The following is a 20079-nucleotide window of genomic DNA, read 5'->3' as shown; positions in this document are numbered from 1 at the left end:
AACCGTGCGGTTTAACTGTAATCCCGCTACGGGATGATCTGCATTAAACATTAACACATGCGTGTATGTTATCCGCATTAAACGTTAACACGTGCGTGTGTATGTTTTACGTGTTGCAAATGATTTGTGGTGACTAATGTGTAGCAATGTAGTACTTCATTTGCTAATGTGCGACGCCATATTTCTAAAAACGGAAATGACGCACATCCCAGGCGACTGTAAGACTTGTTGCTTGACCAATCGCGTGCGAGAGGTTTTAAGCGACGCTTCGCTCTGCCAATTGGATTTAAGTATTTGATTCCCTCGCCGGTGTGCGCCATTAAATTACGTATTCCAGCAGTTTCGACTTGGTGGCAACGCGGGCTGTCGAAGACGACTGGAAAGTATGGTTTGTTTGCACACAATTTCTCCGTTTAAAGTGGAGACTAGCCTAGTCGTTTTAACATAGTGGTATAAGCAGTCGTGAATTAATCTCCTTTAGCCTCCTATCGTTCCAATGTAGCATGTTGCTAATGTTAGCTTGCTGGTAGCAACCGTTGGTAGCTTGTAAATCAGGAAGTGGCTAACATCTCGCTCCCTTTGTGGCTAGCATGAGCTCTCGCGTGTCAAGCGGATTGTTTTGCACGCACTTAAACGTATGAGAGCGCATTGAAACTTTTTGCGGGGTCGCCTCTGTCGTCCTGGCTGCATGTTATTTTTTTAACATTTTCTCGGATGTTGACTTTGTCGTCTGTACCACGTGTAGGGCCGAAACCCCGGTGCAACAATGGTGAAGCTATTCATTGGAAACCTGACCGAAGAGACGGGCAGGGAAGAAATTGAAGCTTTGTTCACGCCGTACGGCACCGTAACAGAATGTGCCAAGTACAAAAATTACGCCTTCGTCCACATGGATGACCGCAAGGCGGCCACGAAAGCCATCCGCGAGCTCAACCTCTATCAACTGAACGGCAGACCCATGAACGTGGAGCCCAGCCGAGGGAACAACCAGGGTCCGGTCAAGATCCATATCGCTAATGTGGAAAGGGGCTGTGACAAAGAGCTGAGAGAGCTGTTCGAAGAATATGGCACAGTCACAGAGTGCGCGATTGTGAAGAATTTTGCTTTTGTTCACATGGCCAACTCCGAAGAAGCCATGGATGCCATAAAGGGCCTGGATAACACAAGGTTTCAAGGTGAGCCAAATGTATTTTACAGTCACATTTGTTTGTAGAATGCAAGGTTTTTTCCTTCCCGAGAAGGCCGCATGGAGCCATGTGACATTTTTGCGGCTTCTTCCTGAGGGGACCGACCGCCAATCACGATTCTAAGACTCGAAACTGCCAGTGGCGCCTAGTGGTCGGCCGCACTTGTAGCTTAAGAGTTGACTTGATGAGCACAGGTTTGTACTGTGACGTCATCACGAGCATTTCGATTATGTTGAAACACTCTCGAGCATAGTTTGCATTTACATTCTCGATAATTAAAGGCCGTGCAAATCAGTCGCCGGATGTGTAAATCTTTTTTCTCATCTCCTCCAGGACAAAACATCCACGTTCAGCTGTCGAAAAGCAAGCCCGCCTGGGCTTCGGGAGAGGAGGAGTTCGGTCCGCCGCCCCCACCGCCCGGCCGCGGAGGCTTTTATCCTCCTCACCCTCCTCGCTTCCACCCCGAGCCTCCCTACGGGGGTCGCATGTCCTCTTATCCGCCTCCGCCGCCTCCGCCTCCTCCTCCGCGGCGGCCAATGTATCCGGACCGCGGCTATGGCGAGCGCGAAGGCTACGGGGTGGTGGATTATTACGAGAAATTCCGCGCCCGTCCTTACGGCGCCCCTAATTACGAAGATAGGCGTCCCGGGGCCATCCCGCCGCCGCCACCGCCGCCCCTTCCTTCGGCGATGGGAAGAGAGCGCGTCGGGATGGGTTCCCACGAACCGTATGACCGACGACCCGTTCCCCATCCTCCTGTGCCCTTCATGCCCCGAGACCGCAGCCCCATTAGGCGAGCCCCCCACCCCCCTCCTCCTCCAGCTCCGGCGGCCGGCAACGGCTACTCGTACGAGCGCACCCGCTTCGCCCCGCAGATGAAACCTCAGCCGTACGCTCCCCCGTACCCCAGGAACAACTACGCACAAAGCGGTCCGCTCCCGGCGCCGCCGCCGCAGCCCAACTACGGCGCCTACCAGGCCCATGGAGTGTAACCCGGAGGTGAGTGCACATCATCGGCCTCCACTCGGCAAAATGGGCTTTGTGTGAGAATAATCCAAACAAAACTAGAAGATAAGACTCGTATGAAGTCGAATGGCGCTTTAGACCAGCACCCGCCAAAACTCCCTCAGATCTAATCGCAGCATCCATTCAGTGTTAGCGAGCGCAAAACTATGCTGTTATAGAAACAAACCGATCTTGAGTAAAAGCCCTTCCTTGACGTGTGGTATGCTCTCTCTCTCCAGGTTTAGAATATGTCAAGAACGCCGTCTGCTGATGCGCATGGTGCTATACGCCCCCCCCGCTCCCGCACGTCTTTGGTGGATTGCGTTGCGTTCGCCGGAGACTTACTGGAAGATACTGTATTGCGGACAGCGACGTTCTTATAAAACAAAACATGCGATTCCTTGTTGCATTCACGCATTATATTTCTGAGCTGTCAATGCCTTTTCTGTTCCTCTGTTTGTATTACTCTTCAAATTCTTAGGTTGTTTGGGTTTCAGTGCTTAGTTCGGTGTGACGCATTACTACACTGCTTTTCAATCTTTTTCAATCGACATGGCCTCGAAAAGAACGCCATTCATTAAAATGCTATATTCAGTCTTTGTTAACAAGTATTGTAGCGTTTTGTGTAGACTGATTTTGGTTGCCCAATAAGTAAAAAAATCAAATCGTCATAGTGTTTCTCGATACACATATTAGACCTGTGTGGCGGTTTATAAAATAGTGTCTTCCTTGTCCGACCTGTACGCATGTAAAATCAAAAGTAGTACTGGTTTTCTCGAATGCTTTGTTCGTGGTTTTTTGTTTAGTTTTTTTCTTCCGCTCGGTCATTTAGCAACGTTGTGTATGGTTTTACTTAGATTGCCTTCCCCCCACCCCCACCCCTCGTTTGAAGGATTTTTAATAAACAGATGAACAAAAACGTGACAAGTTTTAACTCAAGTCATTGGCCGTCGCAAGCACAGATCATAATGACGGCGTGGAGACGCTTTCACGATCGGTCCTCATCGGTTTGCAGCTCGACTCCGGGTAGGTGTGGTCAGCCTCAATGCTGAGTGATGACATTTTGTTTAAACTCAATTCTCATCGTAGACTTTTCAAACTCCCTGCTTTGGCGCTTAAAAAAATAACAACAATAATAAGCATGCGTTTAGAAGAGGCTCTTTAGGCATCTGTGAATCAAAAGGCCCAGTTTACAGCCATTTAGCCGGTCTTTGAAATGCTCCCAGGTTCCAGTCAGCTCTCGCAAATGACTTTTTGATGTGGAATAGATAAAACCCTCTATGGATTTATGTTTTCCTGTTCTCAGTCTTTGCTGTTTTTAGGCTGTTCGGAGTTCGACGGGAGACCCCCGACGGGCTCACGGTAGGTTCAGCTTGAATGATGAGCCCCACACGGTGGAGAGAGATCAGTTTCAGTTTAGTCCCAGATCCATACTGTTCCCCCTTTTTTGTTTCTTTTGTGCAGTCGGGTCAGCGTTCAATGAGCTTTTCCTTTTGTCTGCAGGCCCGTCTACTGCTGGGAGTCACTTCAGTCCGAGAGTGTTTCGCCGACGTGCACTGAAGGAAGTTGGAGTCGGATGACCCCCCCCCCCCCCCCCCCCCAACTGAAGTTTTTGAAGAGGGATATTTTTTTTTTTTTTTTTTTTGCTCGTGAGACATTCTGCACTCAGGGACTCTTAACTCTACACATTTTGAGTTTACCACAGCAATGTGCCTTTTTTTTTTTTTTTTTTTTTTTTAAATATATATATATATATAGAGATGTATAATATCCCCCTAAAGCCATTTTGTAACCTTTTTTTTATAGACAAGTTGAACTATTTATGTGCCTCTCCGACAGGGTGAATGAAATACTTAACCGTGTTGTTGTATTCATCCTGGTATAGCCCGCATCTTGCAGATGAACATTCCAAATATTAAACAGTATTTTATTTAATCAATTGGTTGATGGACATTTTAAACTTTGATAAAAAAACATTTTGTATGACTGCCCTGTGTCCTCTTTCTTGTTTCGATAAAGATGCGCTGTGATTCTTTTTGCAATATTGGGACTTGACGAGCACATTTGGTGTAGAAATTAATCACAATTGCTACTGCCTTGGTGGTGTCCAAACACGAAGGTTACAATAGCTTCCTCTATTCTAGAGTCTTCTGTTTGGTAAGAGAAGTCACGATGCGCCGAAGTCCAGTAACATGATTATTGTGTATCAGAAGTTGACATAAATGGTGGGCTGTCGAGTGAGGAACAGAGCCTCGTCACTCTCCGAGGGGACCCTAACTTCGGGTTGGGGGACTGTCAGATGTGAGGCCGTGTCGGCGACGGGCGAGGCGTTAGGCTCGGGTGTGCCCGTCTCCCTGGAAGGAGGCACGGGCAGCACGTCCAGCTCCACCTCGAACCCCCGCTTGGCCTCGCCGGCCTCCTTGACGACCAACATCTCGTACCCTCCGAACCGGATCAGGGCCTTGGTCGGGAGATCCGCTCTCTCCAAGAAGTCCAGGGCTGAGCCGTTCACAGACACTTTGACCGTCTGAGACAGGTTCTGGAGACCGAAGAGCATCTCGGGGCTGTCGGCTGTGCGGTAAGCACGCAGGGCCAGTTGTTTGCGAGACACCCGGGGGTCAGCCAGAGCAAAGGTGCAAGACTGCGCGTCCCGTCCCAAGCGCAGAGACTCATCCGCCAAATGTTGACTCCTGACGCCCAGTGGAAGAAGACTGTAAAGACCTTTGCAGTGCTGCTGTGGGTGGTAGAAGCTGATGCGGAGACATGTCAGCAAATCTTCTTCTGTCTCTATTGTCTGGGACACGTCCATTGTGAAGAAGCCTGAGGAAAGAAGTTTTTCCAAAAAAGCAGGGACTTTTTAGAGCAAACAATCATCCAACAAATTCCTACTCGTTAAATGTGTCTGTATTACCTTGCGTTGTCACCTACTTGCAGACTGGTCCAGTCCACCGCGTTGACGTCGAGATGTACGAGAAAACGGTTGCGCAACATAAGATTTTTTTTTTTCCGGGAAGGTTGTGGTCCCTCCCCTTGTCGTCACCCTCACGAGACACCAAGGGAGGTATGAAGCGTTCAATGCAGGAAGAGCGCTACTTGGGTTGAACTGCAAGCATGTTTTGGATGGCAATATATTTCGAAGGGATCACTTGGTCATTTTAGAATGCACCACTGAAAGGTATGAAAGCGAGCAATTGCTATTGCATTTTGATTTCTTTGCATTTAAACACGTCAGCATTTCCGTAACATGGACAACACCCAACGTGTCATGTGATAGTTGATAGTTGAAGACACACTGAAGAAGGTGATGGCGCAATGTGTTGGCAGGAAGTTCATCCACCGACAAAGTCCTTCAGACGTCATATTTGTAAATTAAGTGACATCGGAAAGCGCGATTCAAAATGCACATCTAGGACTACAATAAGCAACACTTAAATCTTGATGACATTTTTCTTTGAGTTGTAAGCATAATTCACAACGTCACATACTTGTAGGACCTTCTTTTCCTTTGGGCTTGTCCCGTTCGGGGTCGCCACAGCGCGTCATCCTTTTCCATGAAGGCCTATCTCCTGCATCCACCAACCGCCCTCCTGTCTTCCCTCACGACATCCATCAACCTTCTCTTTGCTCTTCCTCTCGCTCTCTCGCCTGGCCGCCCCATCCTCATCACCCTTCGACCAATAAACTCCCTCTCCCTCCTCCGGACGTGTCCAAACCATCCGAGTCTGCTCCCTCTAACTTTGTCTCCAAAACATCGAACCTTGGCTGTCCCGCTGATGAGCTCATTTCTCATTTGATCCCACCCGGTCACCCCGAGAGCGAACCTCAACATCTTCATTTCCGCCACCTCCAGCTCTGCTCCCTGTTGTCTCGAATCCGTCCATCATGGCTGGCCTCACCACTGTTTCATAAACTTTGCCCTTCATCCTTCTGTCACATAACACACCTGCCACCTTCCTCCACCCGTTCCAACCCGCTTGGACCCGTTTCTTCACTTCCTGACCACACCCACCATTGCTCTGGACGGTTGACCCCAAGTATTTCAAGTCCTCCACCCTTGCTATCTCTTCTCCCTGTAGCCTCACTCTCCCCCCACCAGCCCTCTCATTCATGCACATATATTCTGTTTTACTTCGGCTAATCTTCATTCCTCTGCTTTCTAGTGCATGCCTCCATCTTTCTAACTGTTCCTCACCTGCTCCCTGCTTCCACTGCAGCTCACAATGTCATCTGCAAATCTCATGGTCCACGGGGTTTCCAGTCTAACCTCATCTGTCAGCCTATCCGTCACCACTGCAAACAGGAAGGGGCTCAGGGCTGATCCCCGATGCGGTCCCACCTCCGCCTCACCGCTGTTCCGCTGCCCTCGTACATGTCCTGTATTATTCTAACATTCTAACTCTGCCACTCCAGACTTGCGCATGCAGTACCACAGTTCCTCTCTGGGTACTCTGTCATAGGCTTTCTCTAGATCTACAAAGACACAATGTAGCTCCTTCTGACCTTCTCTGTACTATCCCATCAACATCCTCAAGGCAAATAATGCATCTGTGGTACTCTTTCTAGGCACGAAACCATACTGGGCGGCACGGTGGACGACTGGTTAGAGCGTCAGCCTCACAGTTCTGAGGTGCGGGGTTCAATCCCCGTCCCCGCCTGTGTGGAGTTTGCATGTTCTCCCCGTGCCTGCGTGGGTTTTCTCCGGGCACTCCGGTTTCTTCCCACATCCCAAAAACATGCATTAATTGGAGACTCTAAATTGCCCGTAGGCATGACTGTGAGTGCGAATGGTTGTTTGTTTCGATGTTCCCTGCGATTGGCTGGCAACCAGTTCAGGGTGTACCCCGCCTCCTGCCCGATGACAGCTGGGATAGGCTCCAGCACGCCCGCGACCCTAGTGAGGAGAAGTGGCTCAGAAAATGGATGGATGGATGGAAACCATACTGTCGCTTGCAAATACTCACTTCTGTCGTGAGTCTCGCCTCCACGACTCTTTCCCATAACTTCATTGTGTGGTTCATCAACTTTATTCCTCTATAGTTCCCGCAGCTCTGCATCTCACCCTTGTTCTTAAAAATGGGCACCAGCACACTTTTCCTCCATTCCTCAGGCATCTTGTCACGCGCTAGAATTCTATTGAACAAGCTGGTCAAAAACTCCGCAGCCACCTCTCCTAGATGCTTCCATACTTGTATAGATCCTTGTCTCCTTCTTTAGTGTCCAACCGGGCGTACATGTCATCATATGCCTCTTGTTTGGCCTTTGCCACGTCTACCTTTGCCCTGTGTCGCATCTCAATGTATTCCTTTCGGCTCTCCTCGGTCCTCTCAGTGTCCCACTTCTTCTTAGCTAACCTTTTTCCTTGTATGATTTCCTGTACTGTGGGGTTCCACCACCACGTCTCTTTCTCTCCTTTCCTGCCAGAAGATACACCCAAGTACTCTCCTGGCTGCCTCTCTGATCACCTCGGCCGCAGCGGTCCGGTGTTCTGGAAGCTCCTCCCGTCCACCGAGAGCCTGTCTCACCTCTTCCCGAAAAGCTGCACAACACTCGCCCTTGTCTCAGCTTCCACCACATGGTTCTCTGCTCTGTCTTTGTCTTCCTAATCTTCCTCCCCACCACCAGAGTCATCTTCCACACCAGCATCCTACGTTGTCTAGCCACACTCTCCCCTACCACTACCTTAGAGTGGGTTACCTCCTTCAGATGACATCGTCTGCACAAGATGTAATCCACCTGCGTGCTTCTACCCCCGCTCTTGTAGGTCACCCTATGTTCGTGCCTCTTCTGGAAAAAAGTGTTCACTCCAGCCATTTGCATCCTTGTTGCAAAGTCGACCACCATCTGTCCCTCCAAGCTCCTTTCCTGGATGCCGTACTTACCCATCACTTCTTCATCCCCCCTATTTCCTTCACCAACATGTCCATTCCAATCTGCGGCAATCCCGACTCTCTCTCTGTCTGGGATGCTCAGAACTACTTCGTCAGGCTCCTTCCAGAATTTCTCTTTCCCCTCTAGGTCACATCGTACCCGTGGGGCATAGCCGCTAATCACGTTACACACGACACCCTCAATTTCAAGTTTCAGCCTCATCACTCCATCTGAAGACCTTCTGAGCCAACTCTTCAATTAAAATAACCCCGACTCCATTTTCTCTTCCCATCTACACCGTGGTCAAATCATTTCAACCCCGCCCCTAAACTTCTCGCCTGACTGCCTTTCCACCTGCTCTCCTGGACACACAATATATCAACCTTTCTCCTAATCATCATGTCAACCAACTCCCGAGATTTTGCTGTCATAGTCCCAACATTCAAAGTCCCCACATTCAGTTCTAGGCTCTGTGCTTTCCTCTTCTCTTTCTGCCGAAGAACCCGTTTCCCACCTCTTCTTCTTCTTCGACTTCGACCCACAGTAGCTGAATTTCCAACGGCGCCTTGCAGATTGACGGCGCATACTCCATCCATCCATTTTCTGAGCTGCTTCTCCTCACTAGGGTCGCGGGCGTGCCGGAGCCTATCCCAGCTGTCATCGGGCAGGAGGCGGGGTACACCCTGAACTGGTTGCCAGCCAATCGCAGGGCACATACAAACAAACAACCAGTCGCACTCACAATTTAGAGTCTCCAATGAATGCATGTTTTTGGCATGTGGGAGGAAACCGGAGTGCCCGGAGAAAAGCCACGCAGGCACGGGGAGAACATGCAAACTCCACACAGGCTGACGCTCTAACCAGTCATCCACCGTGCCGCACGGCGCATACCAGTAAGACCAATTTGGCATTTTTCTCCAGTTTGTTGTTCCCTTTAGTTTTGATTCATCGTTTCTCCTTTTTGTTATCATCCGTGACGAAGCACTACAGTCAGGCATTATTTAATATACCCTGTTACATTACGTTTATGACAGAACCCATTTCCAAACAGGCTTGATTTAAGAAGGAAGAAGAATACGTCATCATCCCGAACAGTAGGGGGCAGTGTAGGTAAGAAGAGTCGGGAAGAGGCGGAAGTGGGGATTCTTACACCATTTCTTGAGGTCGCTGCTTGTGTTCAAAAGGTAGGCAAGAGCTCTTGTTGCCTTTATCGTAGAGATGTATACTTTGATGCGTTCACGTGTATGGTTGTGTGTGTTTTTTTAAACGCAAGTGAATAGTAGCGTGTCGTTCGTGTGCCGGTCGGTCATACGTGCTTTGTTTCAAGACGCGGCGCCATTAGCACGCTAGCAGAAGCTAACCGATTCGGCTAGCTTGAGAGTGGCCTTCTATTTCTTAAAATAAAATAGAAATGACCCAAGTGTTGAACTATAGTCAGCACTGTTGATGTAAACAATGACATCGCAATGTGAATGGCATGTATTTACATGGTATATAATTCACCCTGAGTTGAATGAGTGTCAGCCATTTTGCGGAGACAAAGGGGGCATTTACAACTCTGCAGCCGCCATTCATCGACCGAGACTGGGGGTCGAAAATGACCAAACGCCTCCTAAATTCAAGTGTTTATGCTGTCCACCCACACACACAAACAGCACGATCCTCCTTTACTTTTTTTTTAATTTTGAAAACAGAGCGTTTAACATGGTGAAGATATTCGTCGGGAATCTGCCCCAAGAGGCAACCGAGGAGGAAATCAAGGCCCTGTTCACGGAGCACGGCGCAGTCACAGAATGTTCCATCGTCAAAAACTTCGCTTTTGTCCACATGGATGACCGCAAGGCTGCGACGAAAGCCATCAAGACCCTGCACCTCCACAAGCTCCACGGCTCGGCCATCAACGTGGAGGCCAGCCACGGGAAGAACTACGGCGCGGTCAAGCTGCACGTGGCCAATGTGGACAAGGGATCGGACGAAGACCTCCGGGCGTTATTTGAAGAGTACGGCAGGGTCACGGAATGTGCCATTATCAAGAATTTTGCTTTTGTGCACATGTCGAACTCCGACGAGGCCATGGATGCCATCCAGGGAATTGACAATACTGAATTCCACGGTAAGTGGGCAACACGGCGTGCCTTTATCACAGAGGTCATTATCTGCGTTGAACCTCCTTTTTCTGTTGCATCCAGGCAAACGCATCCACGTGCAGATTTCCAAAAGCCGTCCCCGTGAAGAGCAGGAGGAGTACCCTCCTCCCCCGGACGGTGGCGGCTTTTGGCCTCCGCCTTTCCCAGGAAATAGGCCCGAGCCCCCTCCGCCGGGCTTCATGAGAGGTCGCCCCATGCCCCCGGGTTACCCCGCTCCTCCTTTGCCACCCCCTCCCCCCAGGCGAGCTGTGTACCCCGAGCGTCCATTCGAGGGCAATCGCAGCGGTTACGGCGTGGTCGATTACTATGAAAAGTACAGAGCCCGTCCTTACGGCATGGGTCCCGGTGGCCCGCCTCCGCCGCCGCCGCCTCCCCCCCCCTCCCGGCGTTGCGCGAGACCGTCTCATGAACCCGCCGCTCGACCCGTACGATCGTCGACCGCCGCCTCCCCCGCCCCCTCCTCCGTCAGCGTACTTCGGCCGAGACCGCAGCCCCCTCCGCAGAGCGCCAAACGCGGCCGTTCCTCCGAACGGTAACGGCTACGCCTACGAGCGCTCCCGTATCGCTCCCGTTTCCCGGGTCCCGCCGTACGGAGTTCCTCGGCCCCGGGACCCATATGCAGCGCGACTGCCGCCGCCGCCGCCGCCTGCACGCTACGCTTATTAAGCCAGGCCCCAGCATTTGAAGTTAAGGTGAGAATAGTCGGGAATGGAAAAAGCCCAAATGTAAAACTGTGTACTCGTTCCCCGCACGATGCAGATGTTACGGAGAGAGTCGCACGTGGAGGGTGTTCGCTTAAACTCTTTGCTCTTGTCCGTGTGTCCGGTTTAAACGCTGCGGCGAAGTCAACACCAGTCCCGATCGAACGCGCGGAAGCGAAGCAAGAGGACACGGCGCTTCGGGCTTTGGGCCAACACCCTTCACTCTTATTTGCTCTTTTTCAGGATCGTCGTTCGCCTGCGTCGCCTCTCGCCACCATCAGATGTTCGTGACGCTATCTACTTCCTGTCTGTGGCGGAGCGCGTTAATGTTCCCCTGCAATGCAAAGGAACTGAAATGCCGATGCCCACGTGTTTTGTTTTTTTTGTTTTTGGTCCAGTTTTTACACAAATTCCTCCTTGATTGTTTCATTGTGATGTAGAAATTTTAATATTTGCAGACAAAAGCGTCTTTTTTTTCTAATTAGCTTCTAATTTGTGACTTTAGGTCCTAGTCAAGCGTGTGAGTGTAAATGTCGACGCCCCTTGGTATTAAATGCGGAGCGGCGCTTTGCGCTCACCAAAAACAATACTGTTGACGTGAGCTCTGAAAACTGAACGTGCCTAAACCGCTGCTCGGCGCGCTCTTCTACTTGCAGTGACTCTTCAAATGATTTATTTGTGCAGTCTTGTGTAGTCAAAATAAACCCAGCGGAAAAAAACGGGTGTGGCCCTTAAACATTTTTGGGATAATACTTTATTTATTCTTTTCCCCCTCGACGAGCCACGCCCTCGTAAAAATGTCGCCCGAGCTTACTTTTCAACAATGTTGCCCTAAACAAACAAACAAACAAACCAACCAACCAACCAACCAAAATTAGTCAAGCGCGGCTGCGGCTGCGGCTGGCCCCCGTTCGTAGCTCGTGCGCGCGCTGCAGCCCGGTCGCGAGCTCGTCTTGCGGGGGAGGGCACGGACGACAAGATGAAAAGCGGCAAGCCACAGGTAAGTCACGGGGATCCACATCTGCTGTCACTTCAAACTATGTCAAGTATTTGTGTATTTTCATACTGTTGGTCTCAAGCACTCAGGGGACCCCAATAATTGGAGATGCATGACACTCAGTATTGTTTTTCTGTTCACATAAACGATTGATTGGGCTCACTTTTAAAGTACATTGCATTAGTCACTGATTTTCACTGAAGTAATATTTCATTGGTAGGGAATCTGCTTTGTAGTCTGACCTGCATGAATAAAGTCTTTTTATAAAAACACTTGTCTCTTGTCCATTTTCTTCCGAGGAATTCAAACTCCTGCATTTCTTTGACGGTCTCCTTTATGTGGCGTTTACACCCCCCCCCCCCCCCCAATACTATGTAGTGCTCTACATGATTGCAATATGCACAGAGTCGATGTTTCGTTGACCTTTATTCATGAGTTTTCTTTTGGCAAGGCACTCGTCAGATTGGTGCAATGACGCCAAGTGCCCGCAGGGCGGCAGAAGAAACCTTTTTGACAAGTTCAAGGTTTTCTTCAGATGATGGTGCTTTTGTTTTTTTTCCATGCAAAGTTGACATTTGATTCAGGTCCACGCTTGTACAAACATCACTAGAAAGAGCTGTGTGCGGAAACGCCTTCAGTTGAAGTCCGAAGAGCTTGTCCTCCAATCGATAACACTCTGAAGCCCTCAATTCGAGAGCAAATCCTCTTTCATGTCGAAATGTTCGGGTTTCTGATTTGCACAATGCCACCGAATGACTGCGACTTGCAGTCAAAGCCAACAAGCGCTTCAGTACCTGAGGTGCTGCAATCCAAATTGAACCCTAACTGCTCAAAACTATTCAGCTTTCCCGAGAGATGTCAGTACCAAGCTGAAATGCACTTTGAACTTTGCAAGTGAACTTAATTTGACCATTTATTAACTTTGGTTTGTGCAACTGTGTTTGAGTACTTTTTGCATAACTTACTGGTCTCCAACCAGTCGCTGAGCCGCAAAATTCACAACAGGTTTTGTGTTCACTTCTTGATCTATCTGTGACTCTACCAGTCTCTCCGGGCTTCTTCAGACATTCCAATCTCCTAACCTTTATGCCACCTTTCCTGTTGGATTACGTCATGAGGTCAAGGAGAGATGAAAAGGTGTCGCAAATGAATTGGACTCCACTTGTGCTTACTGACGTCGTCGCGCGACGGCCATTCTAGCTTGCGGACTCCAATTAAAAACATATCTTTGAAAAATACTTCTCAGATTCTACCCACGTGAAGTGGTTCTCCAACCATTCAAAATATATACAGTAGATGCAAAAATGAAAGCAAGCAATATATTCGGATCATTAGACAAACCTTGGATGTGTGTGTTCGAATACATTTTTTGCCTTTTTTTTTTATTGTGTTCTGTTGTACTAGAGCGGCTCCAACTACCGGAGACAAATTCCTTGTGTGTTTTGGACATACTTGGCAAATAAAGATGATTCAGATTCTGATTCTGATTCTGTCCCTGTCCCTTTTCACTCACAATGTTTAATCCCTCACACGTTTCTGTATTTTATAATGAGTTTTTTTGGGCTGGACAGTAATGTTAGTCTTACAATTATTGAGGGGAATGTTAATGTTTACAATGCTGTTGTTCACGAAGACCGTTTTCTTGATGAATGTTTATCTATGCTGTTCTGTTTGTGTTTTCTGCCGAAGGTGGTTTCAAGTTGCTGAGCGAAAACAAGAATTCCAAGAGGCCCTCGGTCAGCGTCTGCGCTGCAAGCGGCTGATGACACTCCAACACTCGAAGCTCGGTGGCCGCTTCCTGTTCGGAGCTACGAAATGGCGATTAAGGTACCGCGCGTCAATTGTTAATCATTGTCTTCGTGTCCTGAAGTCGAAATGTAATTAACAGTTGCGTGAGGCCGCGCGGAGCAGCGTTTTCTCAACGCGCCCCAAAATAAACACCCGCTACGTGCTCAATGCTTTTCTATCGTGTGGATCAGCTGACCCCCCGAGCGCTACCCTAGACCGCAGATGTTTAATTTTTGATTTTTTGGTGTAACTTTCCACTGCACAAATTGAGCAAGCTTTGAAATGAATGTACTTCCTGCTCACTGCAAGCATCATAGACCAACAAACGTGCTGCATGTTTTGTTTGACCACCGTCAACTATGTTGAAAATGGAGCAAACAACCAATCGGCATCACGAACAAAACCACATCAACATCCTGTTAGCGGGCCAAGACTGAGAAAAGCACGCGGGTTCAATGTGTAACACATGAACCACTGTTTATTTAAAAATGAAACACATTTCCTAAAAATACATTCAAAAGCAACCCTTCTGTCTTTACGTTACTTTAACTGTTAGCAGCCTAAGATCATTTTTTTTTTGGATTGATTGATTTCAATTCAAACATTTGAGTTTTTTTATGATTAATGGGACTGACATTTTGCAGTGCGAGCAATTTGTGATTTGTTAACAATTAGCGGGGTTGACATTGCAGCTCAGTCCTTCATGTTGGAGCCGCAGTCCAGCGTAAACGCTGTCCTCCGGGCACCGAAGCCTCCGGGTGTTGGACTGTCTCTTTTTGAAGTCCAGCGCCACGTACGGCAAAGCGGCGGCATCCTCGCTCTGCAGGCGAATACGATTTTGCACATGAAAAGTGTGCGGGGGGATGCGCGTTGTCGTTAAAAGATTGAATGAACCGACCTGGTGGTCCACATCGTCCTCCGGAGCGTTCGGCTGCGGCGTTGGCTCTGTTAACATAATCACATGCAAATACAAATGAAACAAAGTGCAGGAGAGTGAGCCCACGTATATTAGCGGTTGGCCACGAGGTGAGTGCAGGAGCCTCGCCTCATTGAGACGAAAGTTCAGCTTTCTGCCATCCAACTAAGTTCAAATGAATTCAGGAGTTTCTATTGGAAAAAAAGTTGTGCTTTGCACCCTTTTGTAGCACCTTTGCCAGTCAAAGCATTTGTCAAATGCTGGCAGGTTTTCAGGGGGTTCACTGTAAATCAATCGGGAGCTTTATTCACGATGCAATGCAATGCAATAAATGTGAACGGTACCGCCCAAGGGAAGGTCGTCTCTGCGGCCCTTTTTGCGAAGGAGACACGTAAGGAAGACGTTGAAGACCACGGACACGAGCAGAGATGCGAGCAGACAGTGCGTCGACACGATGTAGGTGCGTGTCTTTTCGCCTGTGAAAACACACACGCATCCAACATGAGAGGTGGTTTTTTTTGGTTTTTGGTTTTTGGTTTTTGGGATCAAAGCGACCACCTCCGATATCCAGCCTCGTCCCCTTTCCGAACACGATCTCCCCGCAGGAGGCCACGGCGCAGAAGTACGTCCCGGCGTCGGCGCGGGCGACGGCTCGCCTGGACAGCGTGTAAACGCAATCCGACTCCGTCGTCTTCTCGCACTCGCTGCCGTTCTCCGAGCGCACGTGCAGCAAGTGCGAGTCTCCCGAGGCCTTCCGGAACCAGTAGACGGCCTGCCCCCCGTCGCTGCTTCCGGGGTGCGTGGTGCAGTTCATGGCGGCGGAGCCCCCCGGGGACACCTCGATGGACGTCGGGCGCTGGAGAACGGACGGGCGGCCGGATTCTAAAACAGAACTCGAGTCAGCTCCGCGAGGAACCATAGTGCCTAAAATGGACCGAACTTGAATTTGAATGTTTCAAAGTGTTCCCTAGAAAAGGTGGTGCTCGGAATGAGAACGCTCAAGCAGAGTTGGCGAAAGTACAGAATTATTATTTTTTTTTGTCTTTGGCATTTCCGAATAGTTCGGTGAATTCAAGGCCGAAAGAGGCGGCATACCTCTCACAAGCAGAAAGATTCCACGGTCGAAGCTCATGACGTTGAGGACGCTCTGCCCACAGTAGTACATGGCCGTGTCCGAGAGCCGCACATTGGAAATGTGCAGATGCAAGAAGTTTTCCCCGGGGTCAACCGCCATTCGCTTGCTGGCATCAGCCATTACCTGGCGCCTGTGGGAGATTTGCATGTAGATGTAGAAAGAGGTCACTATTTGGGGGGTGTCGCCCGCAACCTGCTTGTACCAAGACAGATATTTGGCGCCGGGGGCGAAGAAGCAGGGGAGGCTCACGTTTTCGCCCAGGCTGGCGAAGAGCACAGTACCGTCTGAAATAGACACAAAAGCATGTTACGACATCTCCGTTTCATTTTCTGCAGAAGAAGAGGTGAATTACGTAACTTACGGGCTCTAAAAAGAGCAACTAAGAGCACGCAGCGCTTGAACATCCCGTTCTCCATTGAGACTCACCACCGTGTCACAAAGAAGGGGGTGAGGACAAAACACACGCCTCCTCCAGTGGAAAAAAAAAAACATGTCGTCTGTGCTGGTTTGAAATTCTCTTTTTCCTTTGTTTTTCCTTTGTTTTGTGTGATTCTTCTTCTTCTTCTTCTTCTTCACTCCACTGACGGCCTGAATGACACTCAAGTCGCTACTAGCTTGAAATACAACAAAGCGCGTTTATTCATCCCAAATGCCTTAAAGACGCTGGGCTTTTCCACAACAAATTTCAAAAAAACCAAAACAATTTTAACTGTAAAACAAAGACATTTAATCAGATTGCAGGTACGTTTATTACAAAAAAATGTGATTATTTGGCAGGATCAAATTTGGATTGGTGGGGGAGGCTGATCGTTGATTTGCGCCCTCTGCCGCTTTCCGACGAGCGGGCCGAGCAACCTTGTCGGGAGTTTAGCAAATGGTGCCAACGTAGCCACGGCCGTGTTGCCTTCCCAAAAGCGAAGGAATGGACGGTGACTCTGGCTCGTCTTCACTGGAGGACTTACTCATTTTGCGTAACAAATAAACTGATGAATAATAATAATAAGAAGAACATTTACAAAGAAAACCGAGCTGTCAAAGTCTTTTGGACGGCTGCTGACTTGGGCTCTAAAACTTTATGAAGCGAGTAAATGTAATTTCCCTCGCGTGATCTAAGTAAGGCGTTGAAAAAGCGCTTGCCTGATCCAACTAAGCAATTGTTTCCAATCCGTCCACGGAACACTCGGGAAATGCTGTAAGAGTTGCATATAACAAAGGCAGGTCTTTTCTTGATATGACTTCTTTTCAAGGCAAATTTTTATTTCTTTTTTTTTTATGTCTAAAAAGAAGACAATGCCTGAGAATGAAATGTTCACATCAAGGAGATCAGATGATTTTCATTCAATAATCAGTTGCGTTGAGTTCAAGTTTTGGAGAATCGGGGCGACTCATGGAATGACAAAAGTGTTCGGGGTTTGCAACCGCTGAGAGTAAAACAAATACAAATAGAGAAAATAGAGAATAGAACACATACTAACTAGTGCAAGAGTAAAATTGTCTTTTTGAAATTCACTTGTTAAAATAGGACTTTCTTCTCATGTTAAACTTTGACTTTAATACCATATTAGGACTATCTTGGAAAAATCGGACTTTGTTTTCGCAATATTGTGAAATTTTAGTGTGACAAAATAAGTTGTTTTCCTTTACAAATATGACTTTAACCCCCCCCAATGTTCTCAAGTAGGCATCTTTTTAATTCCTATGGGGGGACTCAGTTGTTATGTTCAGTTGGAGCGAGGATTACGAGGGGGTCCTTGGAAAATCTTCTCCCTGGACCCAAAAATCATGGGGTTCATTTAGGCTATTAGAAGACGATTCTGTCCACTTTCCTTGTGTCTCTGGGCATCCGGCTGAGCTCTGGTGCTCACAGTTGTCTCTTCGCCAGTGTTTTGGCCTCGCCCCAAACAGGGCAGCGACCTTCGCAGCTCCAGCCGAGCGTCGGCGCACAGGAAGATGTAGAAGAGGGGATCGAGCGTCGTGTTGAGGCTGGTCAGCCCGTAGCATAGGCGATAGAGCAGGAAGATGGAGCGCTCCCGCGCGCACGGCTCGTCGGCCTGCAGCAAGGACACGAATCTGTAGCCGCCCACCAGGTGGTAGGGTCCGAACACGGCCATAAAGTTGACCGTGATGACCACCAGGACGCCCACGATCTTGTGACGCTCGTGGGCCGACAGCGACGGCGAGTGTCGCAGCGTGACCCAGATGTGGGCTGACGTGTAGCTGCAAAGGGAAGCGATGAGAAAAGAATCCCAAAAGCATCTTGTGGCCTTTTCACAGGTCTGGGTTTCAAACTCCATCGCGTGTTGTGGGAAATCTGATTATCATTCGTTCGTTCCGTTTTGAATTGGCAATCCAATACAACACAACCTTATACTTTGAAACTCAGATCAGGAACACGAAATGAAAAAACAGGCCAGAGAACAGAATTTGATGCCGTTGGTACCTTGACTGACGGACGAGTGACCCTAACTTGCGACTTTTTGGAGATACAAGCGATGTTTTTGCTTTGACTCGTGAGCAACAATTTAAGATTCGAGCGCCGGATGGTGGCAGTGAGCTCACTTCGCAACAAGCAGAAGTCTGGCAGGTAGGGAACATTTCTTGCCCAAAAGATTCTTCTCTTTGTTATTGCCACACTCACTTGAAGTTTACTATCAAACTAAACAAAAATGACAAATGGTATATTTAAAACCTCCACCAACTTAATGCTAACACACAATGCATAACGACACGAGTAACCCTTTAAGCAACGGATATGCTTATATTGTTTGTCCTTTGTGAAAAACAACTAATATATATGAATGCAGCTTACACAGTCACTCACTTAGTAGTGAAACACTTGTTTGCCCCCTGGTGGCCAGCGAAAGCAGCACAACGTGGGGCTGGCCTTTCCAGGCATTACAATGGCGAGAGATGATGTTTTGGTTGTTGATGGTGGTCATGGAACGGATGGAACAGCGCCGCATTTAAAACCAGAATCAGTCCTGACCACGATCCATCAAATGATCCATCAGCCATGTTTGACGCGTTCTTGTCACGGGCTTCGTGCGTTATGCTGTTTCTCTTTCCGATCGCATTCGCGTCCGCACGGAAAGCCACATGTGGATCGGGAGATAAATTTGCAACGACGACGATGACGCCAGCGACGTCTCGGTTGACTGATTGTGGTGGCAAAAAAGCTGACAAATTGCAACTGATGTTGCTTAGCAATCAATCTTTCACACGTAAACACAACAAACTATTAACTACGTTGAAATAAAATTCAGTCCTGTGGCAAGTGTTTCCATTTTGTATTTTTCATCTGAGCCTAATATGGGGAAAATTGTCACTTTTGGATTTATTTTTTTTTTTTTGGATTTCCCCCCCCCCATTTCCAGTTGTAACTGGAATGACTGACGCACTTATTCTTATGATTTGAGGTGTTACTAACCCGAGGATGGCGCACGGCAACAAGAAGCCCAGAGCCACAGTGGTGATCTTGAAGTGGGCGTATCTGGGGCTGACTGGGTACTGCTCCAGACACAGTAGTCGCTCCGAGTCAAAAAGAGAAGGCAAGAGTCCCAAAAGGCAGAAGAGAAACGTGAGCGTCCACGCCGCCAATCCCGACACGGCGGCCACCCGGACCGTCCTCACCCTGCGGCTGCCCAGCGGGAACACGATGGCCAGGCAGCGGTCCAGCGCTATCAGGCACAGGAACATGACACTGGCGTAGATGTTGACGTAGAACACGTAGCCCACCAGCTCGCAGGTGAGCTGACCGTAGGGCCAGCGGTGAGCACCCTGGAGGTACAGGATCCACAGGGGCATGGTGAGCAGCTGCAGGAGGTCGGACAGAAGCAGATTGAGGATGTAGACGAGCTGGCAGCTGCCGCTACCCGAGCGGCCCAGGTGGTACAAACCCCAGAGGGACAGCAGGTTACAGGGCAGGCCCGCAGAGAAGACCAGAGCGTAGATGCAAGTCAGGCCCAGTACGTCCGTGTCCAAGGGGAGGCCGCAGCTGTCGTTGGACATGTCGAAGGCCCCGCGCTCGACGTGAGCCATTCAAGTGCGAGCGATCCTTATTGCATATTCCTCCGATAGGACCGGCCAGGCTCTGGTTTTTGGTTGCCAATCAAGCAGTCTTCCAAGCGTCCAAAATGCAAATAAAGGTGCAAGAACAATACCGTCGAGTCCCACTTGATCTGCCAACTTGTCGCTGGGTGACCTGCGCTCAACAAGTGCTGGGAACGTGGCATCTGGACCGACTTTTGTCCATTCTTTGATCGTTTCCTCCAGAGGAAGCAGACTTCTTGGGTTTTTTTAGGGCAACATCCTGAGGCGGGAGCACGCCTTTCGGGG

The 20079-nt window shown here is 49.0% G+C and overlaps 3 protein-coding genes and 1 pseudogene across 8 annotated transcripts; 2 read left to right on the top strand and 2 right to left on the bottom strand.

Annotated features, from left to right (window-relative positions):
* Window positions 1–231: 231 nt before the first annotated feature.
* LOC133472670 (RNA-binding protein 4.1-like) lies at window positions 232–4181 on the top strand. Of its 3 annotated transcripts, none has more exons than XM_061763834.1 (4): window positions 232–383; window positions 746–1175; window positions 1521–2186; window positions 2432–3119. In XM_061763834.1, the coding sequence occupies exons 2-3, from the start codon at window positions 767–769 to the stop codon at window positions 2177–2179; spliced, it is 1068 nt and encodes a 355-aa protein (XP_061619818.1). In that variant the 5' UTR covers window positions 232–383; window positions 746–766; the 3' UTR covers window positions 2180–2186; window positions 2432–3119. The 3 variants fall into 3 exon arrangements, with proteins under 3 accessions (XP_061619818.1, XP_061619817.1, XP_061619816.1); XM_061763833.1 differs by lacking the exon at window positions 2432–3119 and adding an exon at window positions 3696–4181 and having other exon boundaries at window positions 285–388; XM_061763832.1 differs by having other exon boundaries at window positions 287–388.
* On the bottom strand, window positions 4104–5256 carry tifa (TRAF interacting protein with forkhead associated domain). Its single transcript, XM_061763843.1, has 2 exons — window positions 5104–5256; window positions 4104–5012 (listed from the first exon to the last, which is right to left on the bottom strand). Exon 2 carries the CDS (start codon window positions 4999–5001, stop codon window positions 4399–4401), a length of 603 nt encoding a protein of 200 aa, XP_061619827.1. The 5' UTR covers window positions 5002–5012; window positions 5104–5256; the 3' UTR covers window positions 4104–4398.
* LOC133472671 (RNA-binding protein 4.1-like) lies at window positions 5234–12177 on the top strand (annotated as a pseudogene).
* A 1950-nt stretch (window positions 12178–14127) lies between these two features.
* Window positions 14128–20017, bottom strand: si:dkey-165a24.9 (atypical chemokine receptor 4). 4 transcript variants are annotated; one of them, XM_061763824.1, is made up of 7 exons: window positions 19641–19781; window positions 19172–19557; window positions 15705–15874; window positions 15168–15491; window positions 14954–15085; window positions 14592–14638; window positions 14128–14513 (listed from the first exon to the last, which is right to left on the bottom strand). In XM_061763824.1, exons 2-7 carry the CDS (start codon window positions 19546–19548, stop codon window positions 14358–14360), a joined length of 1206 nt encoding a protein of 401 aa, XP_061619808.1. In that variant the 5' UTR covers window positions 19549–19557; window positions 19641–19781; the 3' UTR covers window positions 14128–14357. The 4 variants fall into 4 exon arrangements, 3 of the variants coding, with proteins under 3 accessions (XP_061619808.1, XP_061619807.1, XP_061619809.1); XM_061763823.1 differs by having other exon boundaries at window positions 19172–20017; XM_061763825.1 differs by lacking the exons at window positions 19172–19557; window positions 19641–19781 and adding an exon at window positions 16106–17537 and having other exon boundaries at window positions 15705–16028.
* Between the last annotated feature and the right edge of the window lie 62 nt (window positions 20018–20079).

Source organism: Phyllopteryx taeniolatus, chromosome 23 (assembly GCF_024500385.1).
Source record: "Phyllopteryx taeniolatus isolate TA_2022b chromosome 23, UOR_Ptae_1.2, whole genome shotgun sequence".
Lineage (NCBI taxonomy): Eukaryota > Metazoa > Chordata > Actinopteri > Syngnathiformes > Syngnathidae > Phyllopteryx > Phyllopteryx taeniolatus.
The sequence above is the reverse complement of the archived record's forward strand: the minus strand, read 5'-3'. Positions and strand labels throughout refer to the sequence as shown.

What these genes read in the sequence shown, in the direction of transcription:
- tifa (XM_061763843.1), bottom strand. Translation starts at nt 5,001, where the DNA reads ATGGACGTGTCCCAGACAATAGAGACAGAAGAAGATTTGCTGACATGT.
- si:dkey-165a24.9 (XM_061763823.1), bottom strand. Translation starts at nt 19,782, where the DNA reads ATGGCTCACGTCGAGCGCGGGGCCTTCGACATGTCCAACGACAGCTGC. An exon ending in AATCTTTCTGCTTGTGAGAG is followed by an intron (nt 15,492 to 15,704) that starts GTATGCCGCCTC and finishes GTTCTGTTTTAG; the next exon opens with AATCCGGCCGCCCGTCCGTT. An exon ending in GACGAGGCTGGATATCGGAG is followed by an intron (nt 15,086 to 15,167) that starts GTGGTCGCTTTG and finishes GTGTTTTCACAG; the next exon opens with GCGAAAAGACACGCACCTAC.
- LOC133472670 (XM_061763833.1), top strand. An exon ending in GGATAACACAAGGTTTCAAG is followed by an intron (nt 1,176 to 1,520) that starts GTGAGCCAAATG and finishes CATCTCCTCCAG; the next exon opens with GACAAAACATCCACGTTCAG.